This window comes from Amblyomma americanum, chromosome 5 (assembly GCF_052857255.1).
Source record: "Amblyomma americanum isolate KBUSLIRL-KWMA chromosome 5, ASM5285725v1, whole genome shotgun sequence".
Taxonomy (NCBI): Eukaryota; Metazoa; Arthropoda; class Arachnida; order Ixodida; family Ixodidae; genus Amblyomma; species Amblyomma americanum.
This window is the reverse complement of record NC_135501.1, coordinates 163,569,369-163,587,081: the sequence shown is the minus strand read 5'-3', so window position 1 is coordinate 163,587,081 and position 17,713 is coordinate 163,569,369. Positions and strand designations below refer to the sequence as shown.

The window sequence follows — 17,713 nt, the reverse complement described above, 5'->3', positions numbered from 1 at the left end:
GTGGTACATCTCAAGGGTATTGCACAAGCACGGCCGCTTGATGCAAAGCGGGAAGCGAGGTGTGGCCAGGCACGTCGCGCCGCCGCCAATGGGCGCGCGCGTATCGACGGAGTTTACAGTTGCGACCGCTTTTTTAGTTGAGGGCGCCACTGTTCGGGGACAAGTCGCCCGGCTTCCCGGGAGTGGACTTCTGACGTGCGCCTTGCTGCATCGCGTCCGAGCGCGTTTGCCTCGTGCTGCTTGTGTTTGCAGTGCTTTCTTGGGACTCTTTCGTGTGCGGGTGAGTGACCACTTTTGCCTCGGTTCTGCAATGCTGGATTTGCAATTTCTTTCTGTGGGTGTGAGTTAGTGCGTTTGACTCCTGTCTGCCGCGCACGCTTTGGGCTTTTTGTGCACGTGTGTGTGTGTGTGTGTGTGTGTGTGTGTGTGTGTGTGTGTGTGTGTGTGTGTGTGTGTGTGTGTGTGCGTGTGTGTGTGTGTGTGTGTGTGTGTGTGTGTGTGTGTGTGTGTGTGTGTGTGTGTGTGTGTGTGTGTGTGTGTGTGTGTGTGTGTGTGTGTGTGTGTGTGTGTGTGTGTGTGTGTGTGTGTGGCAGTCACTGCCGTGTACGGGGCGCGATGCCGCGCAACTGCTGTGTGCCACTCTGCCCTACAAACGCAAGAAAGGACCCCACCGTGAAGTATCCCGAGTTCCCCTGTGAACTACAGCGTCGAGAAACGTGGCTAAAAAATATCTCTCGCCAAGGACTGTCAGGGAAAGGAAGCAAGTGGGAGCCAAGCGACAGGTCCCTGGTATGTTCCTTGCATTTTACAGAGAATGACTGCAGAAAGAACATTAAGGTCAGGCTTCTGCTTCCGACTGCAGTCCCGACTGTGTTGGACAAATATCCTCAGTACATGCAAAAGGAGAGTGTAGGCCCAAGAAAACGCCAGCGAAGGAACTTTGCTGATAGCAGAGTGGCTGGAGTAGGCCATGAAAGTGGCAACTAGGGAGAAAGCGCCAACGTGAGTGAAAGTCTCGTGTACTGCCCCAGCGACGAGGTAGAAGCGCTCGGTCCAGTGGCTGGCATAGAACCGTGTGGTTGTCCGGTTGATCAGGCCTGCCAAACTACATTGGACTTTGTCCATGCCTTGTGAGAGGGGAAGAAAGCGGAGAACAGACTGAAAAGAAAGGCTGCTCGTCAAGGCAACCAGCTACAAAAATTGCAAACTGAGCTTGACGACACAAAAGAGCTCCCCCAAGTCTACGCAGACAACAAATAAATTCAGGCCTTTCTACAGGTGTTGAAAGAGGCGGAAAAAGGAGACAAAGATGCAGTTTTTATCCGCAACCAAGTGGCTAGTTTTAATAAGAAAAAGCCTGCCTACAATAAAGGAATTCTGCGGGAATGTGTTTTGTGGAAAGCCTGCTTAAACAGAGGGTATGAACACGTTCGAAGCAGAGGCTTTTTGAAGCTCCAATGTCGTGCTACGCTCCAAAATTACGTAGGGCATTCAACCGGCGAAATTGGAATGACTTCATTGATAAGAGAGCGGCTTCGTGTGGAGCACGAAGGGCTGGGTGTGGAGCAGGAAGCTTACTGTTCGCTCATTGTCGATGAGATGTCGATATCTCAGAAAGTTGTATACGACCGACAGGTGGACAATATATTTGGTCTTGTTGACATGGGCCCCGAGGATCAACCAAGTGCAGCCCCTCAGGTGGCAAACCGCTTGTTGTGCTTCGTTTTAAGAGGACTATCGACAGCCTATGTCATACCGGTTGGCTATTTCTTCACGCGGTGCCTCAAGAACGCCAAGCTCTCTACAATGACAATGGAAGTCAAGAAGGCAGTCGAAGATGTGAGTTTTCGCGTACTAAGAATCGTCACCGACAACCACCAAACAATAGTGGCTCTTTTCAAAGGCCTCTCAGAAGATGGCACGCTTGCGCATGCCGTGCCTCACCCTCTGCGGACAGGCCACCCACTGTTTTTGTCCTTTGACCCTAATCACCTTATAAAGAATCTTCGCACTAACTTTCTTGAGCGAGAAATGAGAGATGGCGAATCACTCATCCAAGGGGGTTTCTACTTAAAGAAGCTCTTTGAAATTCAGTCACAGGTGCTGGTCAAGCGAGTCAGGTTCCTTACCCGTGCACACGTTGAACCCAACAAAATGGAAAAAATGAAGGTGTGCAGGGCTACTCAAGTATTTTCTGCGCCAACAATAGCAACACTCCAGTTTCTTCAGGAGAACCCAAACTGTCATCCTGATGCAGGCCAGTTCAAGGACAGCTCGGCCACAATCAGTTTTATGAGGATGGTTGCGAAATGGTATGCCCTCCATGATATCGGTGCAGTGAAGGCACGAGGAGGAAAGCATGAGGAACCGTTCTTCGTCACAGATGATGAACGGCTCTCCTGGCTGGAACTAGATTTCATCTGTTACCTTGAAGATCTCCAGATGAATGGCAGCCGATCGAAGCGAATGACCAAAGAGACCTACGAAGCTACGCTTCGGCAGAAGCAAATTATCTGCGAATAAATCCAGTGAAGACTAAAATTATGTTGTTCCGTCCTAAGGGAAAGAAAATATCGCGACCTATCAAATCCGTATTCAATAGCCAGCCTATAGAGCTCGTTGAGTCCGTAAAAACACTGAGAGTTACCTTTTCAAACAATTTAACTTGGAATACACATATTGATTACATACGTTCAAAGGTCGCCTCAGCCATTGGTATACTTGCGCGGTTTAGGCACATTCTTCCAATAAGGGTAAAGATCATACTTTACAATGCGTTAGTACTTTCTCATTTGCAATATTGTAACATAGTGTGGGGCACAACAGGCATAACAAATCTTAACAAGATACATCTGCTTCAGAAAAAAAGCAGTGAGATGTATTACCAATGTACCACTCTTTTTCGCCCACCAGGAATATTTTGTAAAGTATAAAATCCTTCCAATATTTGCGTTATATACTTATAGACTACTATCATGTTACAAATCTCACCTAAAACACCCCGACAACCTCATCATTTTGCTTGCACAACTCAGAGAAAACGCCAGCTGCCGTGACACAAGACACAGGGAAATTTGGTTTACCCCAACACCAAGAGCCTATTGTGTGAATCAATCCTTATGTTATAACCTTCCAATTCTGCTGAACAGATTAAACGAGGAAAATTTTGACATAACCCGAAAATTAAAACACGAAATTCGGGAATATTGTCGGGAGAATTCTTTTCCTTGAGAGTTTCAGATGCAATCTTTCTGATTATTATGCACCATTCTTTTTATGATTATCTATGACCTTTTCATCGCATCGCATTTTATTTTGTCATTTTTGCATGATGTGCATAGGTGGCCTGCGAAATGTTGATTTATATACTTTTGCTTTGTATGTATGTATGTATGTTTGTTGTATGTATAGCCGTCGCTTTTCCTCCTGTACTGCCGGGTATGTAAAGGAGCCGGGACCATTGTCAAGCTGTCGGCACAGCTTTTAGTCCCGGCTCCTCCTTTGTAAGAATGGAATAAACTTCAACTTCAACATCAAAGTCAACAGTGGCATTGATTGAATATCTCCTTGACCACATAAAGTAGGTTACTTTTCTTCGACTCTGCTTTTCGTTATTTGCATCAATGTGTTATAGAAGTAATTTAATTAACTGCAGCTTCCGCTACGTCTTGACACGCGGCCTAAACAGCGACCCTGTGGAATCACTCTTTAGCTGCCTTCGGCAGTTCAATGGCGGCAACGACAGGGTGGATGCCAGGACTGCAGTTTTTACAGCGGAAAAACTGCTAAAGGTACTGTTAATTATTTTAAAAATAATGTTATTTAAAAATTTTCTGAAACATATTTAATTGCCTCGTTTCTCTTTTTTTTAGGCTGGTATCCTTCAAGCCGCAAGAAGTGACAATGCACCCACTTCTTTTGAAATGAAGTAAGGCACCTCTGAGGCTGGCAATTTCGGATGCCGAAACATCTGCCCTGCCAGCTGGCGTTGAATTTGCTACCAGGGAATTTTGCAGTGAGCTCGGGTTCTTAACGCCATGTTCTGAGGCAGACCTTGAGGTAGCACTAGTTGCTTTTCTGGCTAGCTACGTTGCGAGAGCATGTAAGGAAAAGGTATGAACAGTTTTCTCTAAGTGAATACAAACCGTGTAATTTTTCTAGTTTGTGTGGTCTTGGTAGAAAACCTGTGCATTATGCTTCGTGCAGCAAAACTGTTTACATATACGGTTATGACAGTTTGAACCGGAGCATTTTTATCGCTGCCAAGTTGTTGCTTTATGCGATTTCGGCACCGGTTTTCAGGTGACATGCGAGTCACGCAAGACCCTGCTGCAGGCACGAGAGCCGACCGGACCAGCTTACGGGCTAATCAAAAACATGGACAGTGGAGGGTTGATGTACCCTAAAATGGAAGCGGTCAAGATTTGCCAACTCACGTGCATCTTCGTTAACCGAGTAATGAAACTCCCAGAGGTCAGGCGCAGCAGTAAGCTGTGCAAGCTGTTGATGTCAGTACTGCTCCCACACGTTACACGGTGCCCGCAACTCATCTGTGAAAGAAACGACCGTGCCCACACTGAGGAGCTTTGCAAGATATTTTTAAGCAAGTTGCTGCGACCTCTGATAACTAACTGGGATGGGAATGTTAATTCTACAGTGGAGTGACTTTTGAGGCTTTGTCACAAGCCTCTCTCAAGGAAGGTTCTCCGTCTGTGAATGATTCCTTCCTTTTTTGTGTGACCGTGCAATAAAAGTGCCAAGCTGCTGGTTGAAGTACTTTCTGGTTTTCTCGGCTGCAGCTGCGCTTAGAAATGCTCCATAACTTCACCTATATTAATGATTTTTTTCCAAATTGCATTAACTTACATAGATGGGCTCTGTGTAGCGCTGTGTGTGTGTCCATCTCGTTCACCGTCCTTACCCGCTACAACTGGAATCATGCATGGGCTCGCGAGAAGTGAATAAAAGCAGATTAAAAGCCTCAGGCGCATTAAGGCAGCATCCTAAGGCAGAGCCGCTCCCCCGGTCGTCCATCATGCAAGCAGCCGTCATGGATAAAGGTGTGGTTTGTGACATAATCGGCGCTTTCAATGACGACTTAAAAATGCAGTCTGTAATGAGTAACTAGAAAACGCACTGTTTACGCCCTCAAACAGTCAACACCGGGCGTGCCGACGCCGCTGTCGCGGCGGTTCTCCACGATCTGTTGTCCCCGAGCAGTGGCGCCGCGGAGAACTAGGCCCAAGACGCCGCTTCTGTGCGACGTGGCGGGCCGCACCTCGCTTCGCGTTTTGCATCAAGCGGCCGTGGCACAAGATGTCCACCAGTTCCTCATCGCCAAGGACAACCGAATTTCGGTGTCAGATGTCATCCAGCACTGCCGGTCACTCTAGGCACTCAAGACTCGCCGTATCACGCCGAAATTTGGGCGGCTGGCCACAGTTGCGACCATTGCTAGTATCGAAGAGCCTCCATCGCCGACTCTCCTGTACACCATCCGTGAAATAGTTCGAGACGAGCTGGTACGAAGCCAACCGCTTGCTCGGCCCTCCGGCGAAAACAGCACATTATACGCTCGAGCATGTGTAACACAATTACGAGCTGAACAGGGCATAAAATAGCTGATGTCATACAGCACACATATGACATCGCGAATATTGATCGTAATAGTGTAATCTTACAATTTATGAAAATATTGGGCTCACGAACTCTTTCCAGTTCCAAAATGCTTTTGTCCAGAATTGTTGGGCATGCAGTTCCCTAATCCCCGACAGTTCACGTTTATAATACGCATGCCGCTTGATAGTTCCAGACGTTTTTGAGCGAAACTGTAACGTTTTTAGGCGGAAAATTCATCATTAACTGCAGCGGGTACGATTTCGTCAACAAAAAAAACACTCCGCAAAGTCTTCGCGCGCGTTTATAGGAGCCCCTCTGGGCACAATGCACACAAGCAGGGGACTGTATTTGCGCGAGCTCAACTTCTTCGTGGATTGGATTCAAGTGTGAATTTTGTCATAATTCAAGGACACTAATTTTCCGTGGCAATCGAAACGAATATAACGTGGAGAAGGGACAGCACTAGATCAACGCATACACACGCGCACGCACGCATGCACACAATTTTTCTTCCACTGTTTGCCGTTCGCGAAAATCGACATGATAAGGGCATCATTGTAATACCGTTGTCACAGGGGCATTGCAAAGGCCTTCGAGAATCAGGTCCTTCTATCCAAAGGCTTAAGGAGGGCAGCTACGGCACAAATGTTGCGCCTTTGCTAGTAAAAAGGCCTTGGAGACGTAGGCACCTGTCCGAGACCTTTGGAGCCCAAAGGCGCAGCCTTTGAGAACCTGCGATTGCCGTGCCGTCGAACGTCAAAAAGTAAAAGCGATGAAACCAAAACAATAGATGCAGCCAACAATGTTTCAGAACATCTTTTAAAAATATGAAAGGTGTGTCTGGCTTCGCATTTTGTGCGGGTGTTTATATTTTACGTCCAGATTTGATGACAGTAAAAGTGTTGCAGCAACACCAAGTGCTCCTGGTGGCCAAGACAACACACGAAAAATGCTGCTGCGGAGGAGAGTAGCTGTTGCAGTTACTTTAAGAAAGCAATTAGAATAAAACTTTTCTGAGCTCAACGAATGAACAGAATTCCTCCTTTAATTTTAAAACACTCAGTTCAGCCGCCTCCTCAATCACATCAGCGGGTGCTAAGCCTCAACGACTGTTTCACATTCGGGCTGCACCGTGTTCTGCGTCGCTGCTTCTTTGAACTTTCGCTCCTTTGTTGAAAATAGGTGCCTTTTCTGGAAAGGCCTTCGAGGAATGCCGTGTGGCAGGGGTATAAGTCGTCTACAGCATCGTATTTGTTTTGCTTTTCGCTTGTCTTGTGCACTTCCTTTTCAGAACTTGGCGAGAAATCAGTCAGCTTTACGGAAAACATGCAAAACGAATAACTGATGACTTTTAAAGAACACTGAACGATAAAAGATAAAAGCGCCGAAAACATCAATTATATCTACAACTCCGAAGGCCAATGTTGCAGAATTTGAACGCCCTTCTCGAGGTATGAAAGACTGTACACCTGTGCACTGCCGTATCGTTTCTGCACTAAATGCAGCAGCTTAATTAGCCTTCCACTCAAACAGTACTTGGTATGTAATTGATGCTACATTGAGGCTGCGGAAATTCTTCTCACATGCATAAGCATGCGGATCGCGTTCTACTTTTAGAACAGAGGAGAAGAGCCATTGCTCACTGTTTTCTCTTGACCATTCCTCAATACAGAGAAAGCGGTTTCCTGGAGCTACATGCGCAAGCCAAGCGAAGAGAGCGATTCCGACAGCTGCAATGGTGGCCAGAAGCTGGAGGCGGGCACCTATGAGTGCCGAGATTTACGTCGTCATCGACGCCTAGCCTCTTCACTGCGGCCCACAAAACACTCCGGAGAATCGTCGTCGCTTGCAATGGAGGCGCCTGAGACTACGTCGAGTACCGGGCCGACCCCTTTAAGCTGCGCGGAGTGTGATGCGGAGAGGGAGCCTGGATCGGTGTCACCGAATTCTGGGAGCCACATGCGCAACACAAGCAACGAAGAGGGCGACTCTGACCGCTGCAACGCTGGGGAGAAGCTTGAAGCGAGCAGCGAGGAGTGCCTAGAGCTGCATCGTCGTGGACGCCTAACAACTTCACTCAGGATCAGAAAACGCTCCAGAGAATCGCCGCCGGTTGCGATGGAGTCACCTGAGACCGGGTCAGGTACCGGGCAGACGCCTTTAAGCACCGCGAAGTGTGATGCGGACAGGGAGCCCGGATCGGTGTCACCGAATTCTGGGAGCCACATGCGCAACACAAGCAACGAAGAGGGCGACTCTGACCGCTGCAACGCTGGGGAGAAGCTTGAAGCGAGCAGCGAGAAGTGCCTAGAGCTGCATCGTCGTGGACGCCTAACAACTTCACTGAGGATCAGAAAACGCTCCAGAGAATCGCCGCCGGTTGCGATGGAGTCACCTGACACCGGGTCAGGTACCGGGCAGACGCCTTTAAGCACCGCGAAGTGTGATGCGGACAGGGAGCCCGGATCGGTGTCACCGAATTCTGGGAGCCACATGCGCAACACAAGCAACGAAGAGGGCGACTCTGACCGCTGCAACGCTGGGGAGAAGCTTGAAGCGAGCAGCGAGAAGTGCCTAGAGCTGCATCGTCGTGGACGCCTAACAACTTCACTCAGGATCAGAAAACGCTCCAGAGAATCGCCGCCGGTTGCGATGGAGTCACCTGAGACCGGGTCAGGTACCGGGCAGACGCCTTTAAGCACCGCGAAGTGTGATGCGGACAGGGAGCCCGGATCGGTGTCACCGAATTCTGGGAGCCACATGCGCAACACAAGCAACGAAGAGGGCGACTGTGACCGCTGCAACGCTGGGGAGAAGCTTGAAGCGAGCAGCGAGAAGTGCCTAGAGCTGCATCGTCGTGGACGCCTAACAACTTCACTCAGGATCAGAAAACGCTCCAGAGAATCGCCGCCGGTTGCGATGGAGTCACCTGAGACCGGGTCAGGTACCGGGCAGACGCCTTTAAGCACCGCGAAGTGTGATGCGGACAGGGAGCCCGGATCGGTGTCACCGAATTCTGGGAGCCACATGCGCAACACAAGCAACGAAGAGGGCGACTCTGACCGCTGCAACGCTGGGGAGAAGCTTGAAGCGAGCAGCGAGAAGTGCCTAGAGCTGCATCGTCGTGGACGCCTAACAACTTCACTCAGGATCAGAAAACGCTCCAGAGAATCGCCGCCGGTTGCGATGGAGTCACCTGAGACCGGGTCAGGTACCGGGCAGACGCCTTTAAGCACCGCGAAGTGTGATGCGGACAGGGAGCCCGGATCGGTGTCACCGAATTCTGGGAGCCACATGCGCAACACAAGCAACGAAGAGGGCGAATCTGACCGCTGCAACGCTGGGGAGAAGCTTGAAGCTAGCAGCGAGAAGTGCCTAGAGCTGCATCGTCGTGGACGCCTAACAACTTCACTCAGGATCAGAAAACGCTCCAGAGAATCGCCGCCGGTTGCGATGGAGTCACCTGAGACCGGGTCAGGTACCGGGCAGACGCCTTTAAGCACCGCGAAGTGTGATGCGGACAGGGAGCCCGGATCGGTGTCACCGAATTCTAGGAGCCACATGCGCAACACAAGCAACGAAGAGGGCGACTCTGACCGCTGCAACGCTGGGGAGAAGCTTGAAGCGAGCAGCGAGAAGTGCCTAGAGCTGCATCGTCGTGGACGCCTAACAACTTCACTCAGGATCAGAAAACGCTCCAGAGAATCGCCGCCGGTTGCGATGGAGTCACCTGAGACCGGGTCAGGTACCGGGCAGACGCCTTTAAGCACCGCGAAGTGTGATGCGGACAGGGAGCCCGGATCGGTGTCACCGAATTCTGGGAGCCACATGCGCAACACAAGCAACGAAGAGGGCGACTCTGACCGCTGCAACGCTGGGGAGAAGCTTGAAGCGAGCAGCGAGAAGTGCCTAGAGCTGCATCGTCGTGGACGCCTAACAACTTCACTCAGGATCAGAAAATGCTCCAGAGAATCGCCGCCGGTTGCGATGGAGTCACCTGACACCGGGTCAGGTACCGGGCAGACGCCTTTAAGCACCGCGAAGTGTGATGCGGACAGGGAGCCCGGATCGGTGTCACCGAATTCTGGGAGCCACATGCGCAACACAAGCAACGAAGAGGGCGAATCTGACCGCTGCAACGCTGGGGAGAAGCTTGAAGCTAGCAGCGTGAAGTGCCTAGAGCTGCATCGTCGTGGACGCCTAACAACTTCACTCAGGATCAGAAAACGCTCCAGAGAATCGCCGCCGGTTGCGATGGAGTCACCTGAGACCGGGTCAGGTACCGGGCAGACGCCTTTAAGCACCGCGAAGTGTGATGCGGACAGGGAGCCCGGATCGGTGTCACCGAATTCTAGGAGCCACATGCGCAACACAAGCAACGAAGAGGGCGACTCTGACCGCTGCAACGCTGGGGAGAAGCTTGAAGCGAGCAGCGAGAAGTGCCTAGAGCTGCATCGTCGTGGACGCCTAACAACTTCACTCAGGATCAGAAAACGCTCCAGAGAATCGCCGCCGGTTGCGATGGAGTCACCTGAGACCGGGTCAGGTACCGGGCAGACGCCTTTAAGCACCGCGAAGTGTGATGCGGACAGGGAGCCCGGATCGGTGTCACCGAATTCTGGGAGCCACATGCGCAACACAAGCAACGAAGAGGGCGACTCTGACCGCTGCAACGCTGGGGAGAAGCTTGAAGCGAGCAGCGAGAAGTGCCTAGAGCTGCATCGTCGTGGACGCCTAACAACTTCACTGAGGATCAGAAAACGCTCCAGAGAATCGCCGCCGGTTGCGATGGAGTCACCTGAGACCGGGTCAGGTACCGGGCAGACGCCTTTAAGTACCGCGAAGTGTGATGCGGACAGGGAGCCCGGATCGGTGTCACCGAATTCTGGGAGCCACATGCGCAACACAAGCGACGAAGAGAGCGATTCCGACCGCTGCAACGCTGGGCAGAAGCTTGAAGCGAGCAGCAAGAAGTGCCTAGAGCTGCATCGTCGTGGACGCCTAACAACTTCACTGAGGATCAGAAAACGCTCCAGAAAATGGCCGCCGGTTGCGATGGAGTCACCTGAGACAGGGTCAGGTACCGGGCCGACGCCTTTAAGCACCGCGAAGTGTGATGTGGACAGGGAGCCCGGATCGGCGTCACCGAATTCTGGGAGCCACATGCGCAACACAAGCGACGAAGAGAGCGATTCCGACCGCTGCAACGGTGGGCAGAAGCTGAAGGCGAGCAGCGACAAGTGCCGAGAGCTTCTTCGTCGTCGACGCCTTAACTCTTCACTGCGGGCCACAAAACGCTCCAGAGAATCACCTCCGCTTGCAATGGAGGCGCCAGAGACTGCATCGAGCACAACGCCGGCCCCTTTCAGCACCCAAGAGCCTGCTGCCATGAACGAGCCTGCATCGGTGTCATGGCGCGGCGATGAGCGCCGAGACGTGCGTCTTAGAATCCTAGGAGAATCGTCATCGCCAGGTGTTGAGGCGTCAGAGACCACGTCGTGGTCAGCGACGGCTCCTTCAAGCGATCCCGAGCCTGCTGACGGGACCGAGCCCGGATCGGCGTCCTCGCCAATATGCCACTGTTTGTACAATTCGCAAGCTCCGAACCCGACACACCAACGCACTAGCCCGACCGACCAGCCGCAGGCCACGGCCGACGATGAAATTATCACTTCTCCGCTCGAGGGCGCTCAAGCTGCGCCACCGTTTTCAATGGACGTCACGGCGAAGCCATTTTGTAGGACGTTCCCGAGACACCAGATGAGCTTCCGTGTGCAGCGCCACTTCATTACCGCACGCAGGCTTGCAGCTATGGCACGAGCAGCAGCCGCAGAACCTACGAATCCCCTAGTAAACGAAAGCAGTGGCAGGGAGAACTCTGCAACGCCCTTGCTCAGGCAATCAGGGAAGTTGTTGACTGCGAGAGGCACCGAATCTGCGCCCGTGGAAAACCGGAGCACACGCAGCTCTTCGGACAATGGCGAAAGCGGAGATTGGAGCGACAGCACGTCGTCTTGCTACGTGGGCGGTGCCGAACTTAGTAGGTGACTACTGTTGCTCTTCAGACAGTTAATGCTCAGGTTTACATTCGAGTTTTGCAGCAGCATAACGAATCCGTTTTTCTGGCGCTTTGTGGCTGTAGTATATGCTGTTTCTGCTCACTAGATATTTTTGATCATAGTTGTGGTGGCAACGGTGTTTTTTCCGAGCCTTTTTTTTGGTGGCAGGGAACCTACACCTCCATCTTTCGAGCCAACCACTCGTTATGCGGACGGAAACGATGGTGAGCACGAGGACCGCACTCCAGGAAAATCGTCACCTTAAGGAACTACACAGCATTCGCAATGAGGCGAGAACAAAGCACTGTCAGGATAAGGTGTACTTGTCACCTGCACGCGATATGTGTTGCTCATCGTGCTCACTTCGTGACGGCTCGTGCCTTCCACCAATTCACACTATATAAAGGACACTGACTTCTTTTTTTTAATACAGTGTCGGTTGACTTTTATTTCTCTGTTTCTCTCCTTTTCATCGGTCATATTCCTCCGATATTTTGGAACACTTCAGGAGTTTTTCGAAATGAGGTAAATCCAGCACTCAAAACTAGGTGAAATTTTGCAGTAAAAGAAAATTCGTCCATAGACAAATTTTCAAGACCTCTGGGAACGAAAGGTGCCCAGTAACGCCTAGAAACCCAAGCTCAAATTCTATAAGATAAAAATCAGCCAGACCCTTGTGTTCTTTGAATCAAAATGAGTCAAATCCGTTCATGAGAGACATCTTTGTCACCTTGAGCCTCAGGGGTCGAACGTTTTGAGCGTGGTTTCATTTTTTCCTTCCCGACATTGACTTTCCGTAAAGGATAAGAAGATAGTGCCGGAAGATCTGAATCCAGAAGGCGACGATAACGACGAGATTCATTAGCTCTGACGCCTCTATACAGTGAACGTAGAAGTGTGTAACTTCCTTAATCTATTAAAAGAAGCGACATAGCAGAGGCAGACAGGAAACAATAGTACTAACCGTTGTGCTGTCGTTTCGCGTCCTGTACGCGTCTACCATTTCGGTACAAATGCCGAATTTGGAATGCTGCAGTACATTAAATTATATTCTAGATCCCGTGTACCTTCTAGCCAGCTTAATTTTCCGCTGCCGCAGTGTGAATACTAGAAAAGAAGGTGGTCACGTGCTTGCTACAGCAGCCTGCTTTTTGGTTTTACTTGTGCTGAAGCAAAACAGTGGCCTTGAATGCACACGATTGTTTTTCTGGTGTATTGACACATCATCATTTTAAGCATTATTGTCGTGATCAGAGCTTTAAACAAATGTAGAAAAACGTTTTCTGAACAAAACGGGGTAAAATCCAGTTAAACATCAAAAAGAGTCAAGGCCAACGTTTACATGCTCATATTGACTAAATTATTTGCATAATTTTTCATTACGTTCGGGTATAGTCTCCAACTAATAAGTAAACGATACCATTTAAGAATTTTGGTAGCGCTACTGTGTGTACATGCATGCCAGGTCGACAACTAGGCAGGCCTCGCCTGCTTCATTAAAGTTCTCCTCCTCCTCCTACTGTACGTACACATAACAATCTCTCGCACTTTCTCGGTTTGCGTTTCGCTAGATTTAGCTCGTATTCCAAGAAAAATTCTCCGCCAACACTGCCTCAGTGTTCGACTTAAGAGCGTTAGCCATGTGAGCTTCAAGTGTTTACATCTGTGTGATCAGCAAACGTGGAGAAGACCAAATCCAAACATGCGCGGATGTTTCCTTTCCGGAAACGTCCCTGAATGTTTGGGTGGAAGGTAGGAGTGCCCCCTTTCAAACTGGGTGGTGGCAGTTGCCACCATGCTCGGCTTTTTTTCTTTATTTTTGTTTAACTGTTTTGTAAATTGTTATTATTCGCCATATTCTTTAAATACGTTTTCCTACACCTCTAACGTTATGTCACCTCTCTGATTTTGAGCCACCAATCTTCCAGTCGTTTTTTGCTAACTTCCAACGCAGATTTATTCAGATGACCATTGTAATCTCTAAACCCTAGGGCCTCAGAAAAATTGACTATGCCTGCATCGACATCCGGATGGATACCATTACATTTGACTATGAGGTGTTCAATTGTTTCTACAGATTTACCGCGCACAGCACATGTGTCATTTTCGTTAAATTTCTTTTTGTAGCTGCGCGCTCTGAGACACTCTGACCTAGCTTCAAAGCTTAGGGCACTGCCTCTTGAGTTATCATAGTGCGCTTCCTTCCTGATCTGCCTTTTCCAGTATCGATATAGTTCTACACTATGCTTTTTTTTTCATATAATGTTTACCTAAATTTTATCTTCCGCGTTTTTAACCTGCCGCTTAATGCTGTTTCTTTCTCTGTCCTCGCGTCCGGCATACTTGCTAGTTAGTTTCCTAGTTATTTTCTGCATTGTGAGTCAGCGCTGTCTCTGTATAACTATTTAAGTTTATCTGCCCACCTGTTATCGTCCAATTTCCTCAGCGGTTCTTCACATAGTATTTTACTTTTAGCTTCCCGTGCTTCGAACGATGCCAAGCTCATATCCCCCTGTACTGCCTCGTTTGTGGTTTTCCCGTGGGCACCTAGTGCTAATCTTCCAACAGCTCTCTGATTTACTTCTAATCTCGACTGAACTTCTACCCGTAAGCACAGAACCGCATTTCCGAAAGTGAGTCCCGGAACCAATATTCGTTTCCAAATACCTCCCAGTACTTCATATTTTTTGCCCCCCCCCCCCTCCATAATGCCCCATGTTTCATTATCCCGTCATCTCTTCGCCCTTATGCTGTTATAGACTGCTCGTGCTTTTCCGTGTATATCTATCTGTCCTTCATTTACCCATACTCCGAGATATTTGTATTCTGCCACTCGCGGTATTTCATGGCCTTGTATTGTAAGCACGTGATTAGCTGTATCGTTGAAAATCATCAAACCTGACTTAATGACTTAGTTCTAAGACACAAGCAGCGCCATCTACCCCAGGGATTTTGCACTGCTATCGCTATTTACAGCCACCTTCTATATATCCGGTATATTTCTTCGTTATATCAGTTAATAAATTTTAAAAACGTGTGCATCACAACACGACGAATCAATTGACACCATCCGGAACGATCTGGGACAAACCGTTCGGCCGCAATGGCTGTCTGAAGGTGCTCGGATTGCGCTTTCTGGGGGCGGAAAAGTCGCTGCGAATCCCACACATACTTTGGGCTGCATCTCAAGTAGTAATTTTATCCTCAGGAACATGCCAAGCCATCTGACACCACTTGGAACATTTTGCGTCAGAAGGGTGGCCTCCAAATTTTCTGCAAATGGTTGTCCCAGGGGAGTGAGGGGGTCTCACTTTGATGGCCGCTGTACTGGCATATATATAACGAATCGAAAGTATAGGTTTCAATTGAGGCGCTACGCGCCCAATGTTGCTATGTGATACAGTGGGGTAACGTGTTAACTGTTTTGGTCAATTTGACTTTCATTGCAGACAAACGCGTCCTTGACAAACGTCAGCATTAAGAGCTAACGCTCTTAAAAAGGACTATTCTCCTGATTGGGATCGCAAAATATACAAGCTGTTTCCCACTTGAAGTGAAACTAGGAGCGCGTGGCGGCCGCGCTTCGCGAAGCCCTGCCACCGACAGCGGGGGAGAATGGGCCGCAAAGGCACATGCACCAAATAAGCACGGCCGGCTGTTCTTTCTGGGCATGCGCCTTGCGACGCCAGTTCTCGCTGCCACTCGCCGCCACGCGCTCTGAATTTCCCTATAAGTGTGAATGAGCCTGCACCTAATTGGAGGCACGGGTCGATTAGGAAGCGTAATCACACACATGATGAACGAACCTATCCGCTTCAAGTCGGGCATCAATATCAACATCTGTAAACGTCATCAGCCGCCTCGACTGCCGAAGGGACCGAAGGGCAGTAGGCCTCCAGTTCCATTACGTGTTGGCGCTGTTCGTCCTTCTTTTGGCCATCGCGCCCGACACCTTCGAAACGTTGTAGCAGCGGCGTTTAAGCTTTTCAACGCTTTTGATGACACCGGTCGCTGTGGCTCAGTGGCTTTAGCGTTCGGCTGCTGATCCGAAGATCAGGGGTGCGATCCTATAGGTGGCGGCCGCATTTAGCGGAGGAAAAATACAAAAACGCCCCTGTGCTTTACTGTACACCCCAGGTGGTCTAAATTAATACGGAGCCCTCTAGCACGGCGTCCCTCAGCACACGTGTCGCGTAGGGACATCAAGCCACACAATTCGCAATGGTTATGCACGGCGCTGAACTAATTGTGTTACGTGTTTGCTCCTCTTCCCATTTGTCAACTCGGGAGCCCGTGATAACGCCATGCATGTTGGCTGATTGGCTTGCTTAGTCGATGCAGCTGTGTGCTGCGTCCCGAGGGCTAGCCAAGAAGCCGGCTCCGTCTGCGTGAACTGATCCAGTGGGAGACCGCTAATGTAGAGGTATTTATCCCAAACCTCCGTACTGCGGCATTCATCGACGCCCATTTCAGTGTTCCTGGAAGGTGAACGAGATACGTTTGCGCGATCTGTTGTCACTCTCTTCTGGCCTCAAGCGCATTTATTTTGCGCTACCATGCACTCTAGGGCGTTGTGTACCAGAAGTGGTCCGAGACGATTGAAACTGACAAAGGTGTTGGCGCAGAGCCGCATCGCTTTACTTCTGTGAGCTTTAGTGCCTGCTTCTGTTGTTCGCCGCTGCTTCGACTTCCGATATGAGTGGGTGCCAGATACTTAAGCATATCGCCCCCTGTGCTCGGTTAGACCTGGGCCGCACGACTAGGGGTGCACTCGCGCCTGCGGTACCGTCTGATGTAGCTGAATTCTCATGGGTCTACATGTCCCATTGACTTCCGAACGACCGAGCGCGTGGATTTAGATACTTGCTCCGTATGCTCTAAATTCCTAAAGACGCGGACAAGACACAGTGACAGGATAGATGCTAGACTTCGACTCAGGTGCACTGCACTCAAAACTCCTTGGCCGATATACACAGCACCAAGCACTCCTACTTGATCACTACAGATAAGAGTCATGCCCATGCTTTCCTCCCCTTCTTGTTTAGCATCCGCTCGCGCAGTGTCCAGTACGGACGGATGTAGGGAGGCATGTATATATATATATATATATATATATATATATATATATATATATATATATATATATATATATATATATATATATATATATATATATATATATATATATATATATATATATATATATATATATATATATATATATATATATATATATATATATATATATATATATTAGCAGACAAGGCAAGTGAAATAAGGGGCTCGTTTATCAAACATATTAAGGAAGCCAACAGTCAACGAGACCAAGGTGCATAGGGGAATGTTTTCTATTTTATTATTAATTTTAATGCCAATCAATTGTTTTTTTTTTAAGAAAATTACTTATAAACCAGCAGAAAAAACAACCATGCCGCCGGTGGGATCCGAACCCACGACCTCCGAATATCGCGTCCGGTGCTCTTACCAACTAAGCTACGGCGACGGCTGTCCAATCTGCTGCTTTCGTGGGTATTTATGTTTTTGCGTGTAAGCGAACCTTGAGAGTGTTCACCAGCGCCACCCTCGTCCATAGCGGTGGACGTAGCACGTCCTGTAATACCACAACTGTGACGTAGAACGTCATCTAACGGTGAGGGCGGAAACTGTGCGAGAGCCCTCTTATACTACCTATGGCATCAAGACTGCCAGAACCGAGACCCCCGTTAAGCTATTAGCAGACAAGGCAAGTGAAATAAGGGGCTCGTTTATCAAACATATTAAGGAAGCCAACAGTCAACGAGACCAAGGTGCATAGGGGAATGTTTTCTATTTTATTATTAATTTTAATGCCAATCAATTGTTTTTTTTTTTTTAAGAAAATTACTTATAAACCAGCAGAAAAAACAACCATGCCGCCGGTGGGATCCGAACCCACGACCTCCGAATATCGCGTCCGGTGCTCTTACCAACTAAGCTACGGCGACGGCTGTCCAATCTGCTGCTTTCGTGGGTATTTATGTTTTTGCGTGTAAGCG

General features: G+C 49.2%; 1 protein-coding gene and 1 pseudogene across 1 annotated transcript in view; both read left to right on the top strand.

The window, feature by feature from the left end:
* The first annotated feature begins 1,599 nt into the window (after nt 1-1,599).
* LOC144135222 (uncharacterized) lies at nt 1,600-4,736 on the top strand (annotated as a pseudogene).
* Nucleotides 4,737-9,989: 5,253 nt separating this feature from the next.
* LOC144135223 (uncharacterized) overlaps nt 9,990-17,713 on the top strand; it is a 12,563-nt gene continuing 4,839 nt past the window's right edge. Inside the window, exon 1 of the mRNA XM_077667962.1 lies at nt 9,990-11,659. Within this exon, the coding sequence (XP_077524088.1) occupies nt 10,141-11,659 (1,519 nt within the window). The 5' untranslated portion in view covers nt 9,990-10,140. The remainder of the gene's footprint in view (nt 11,660-17,713) is intronic.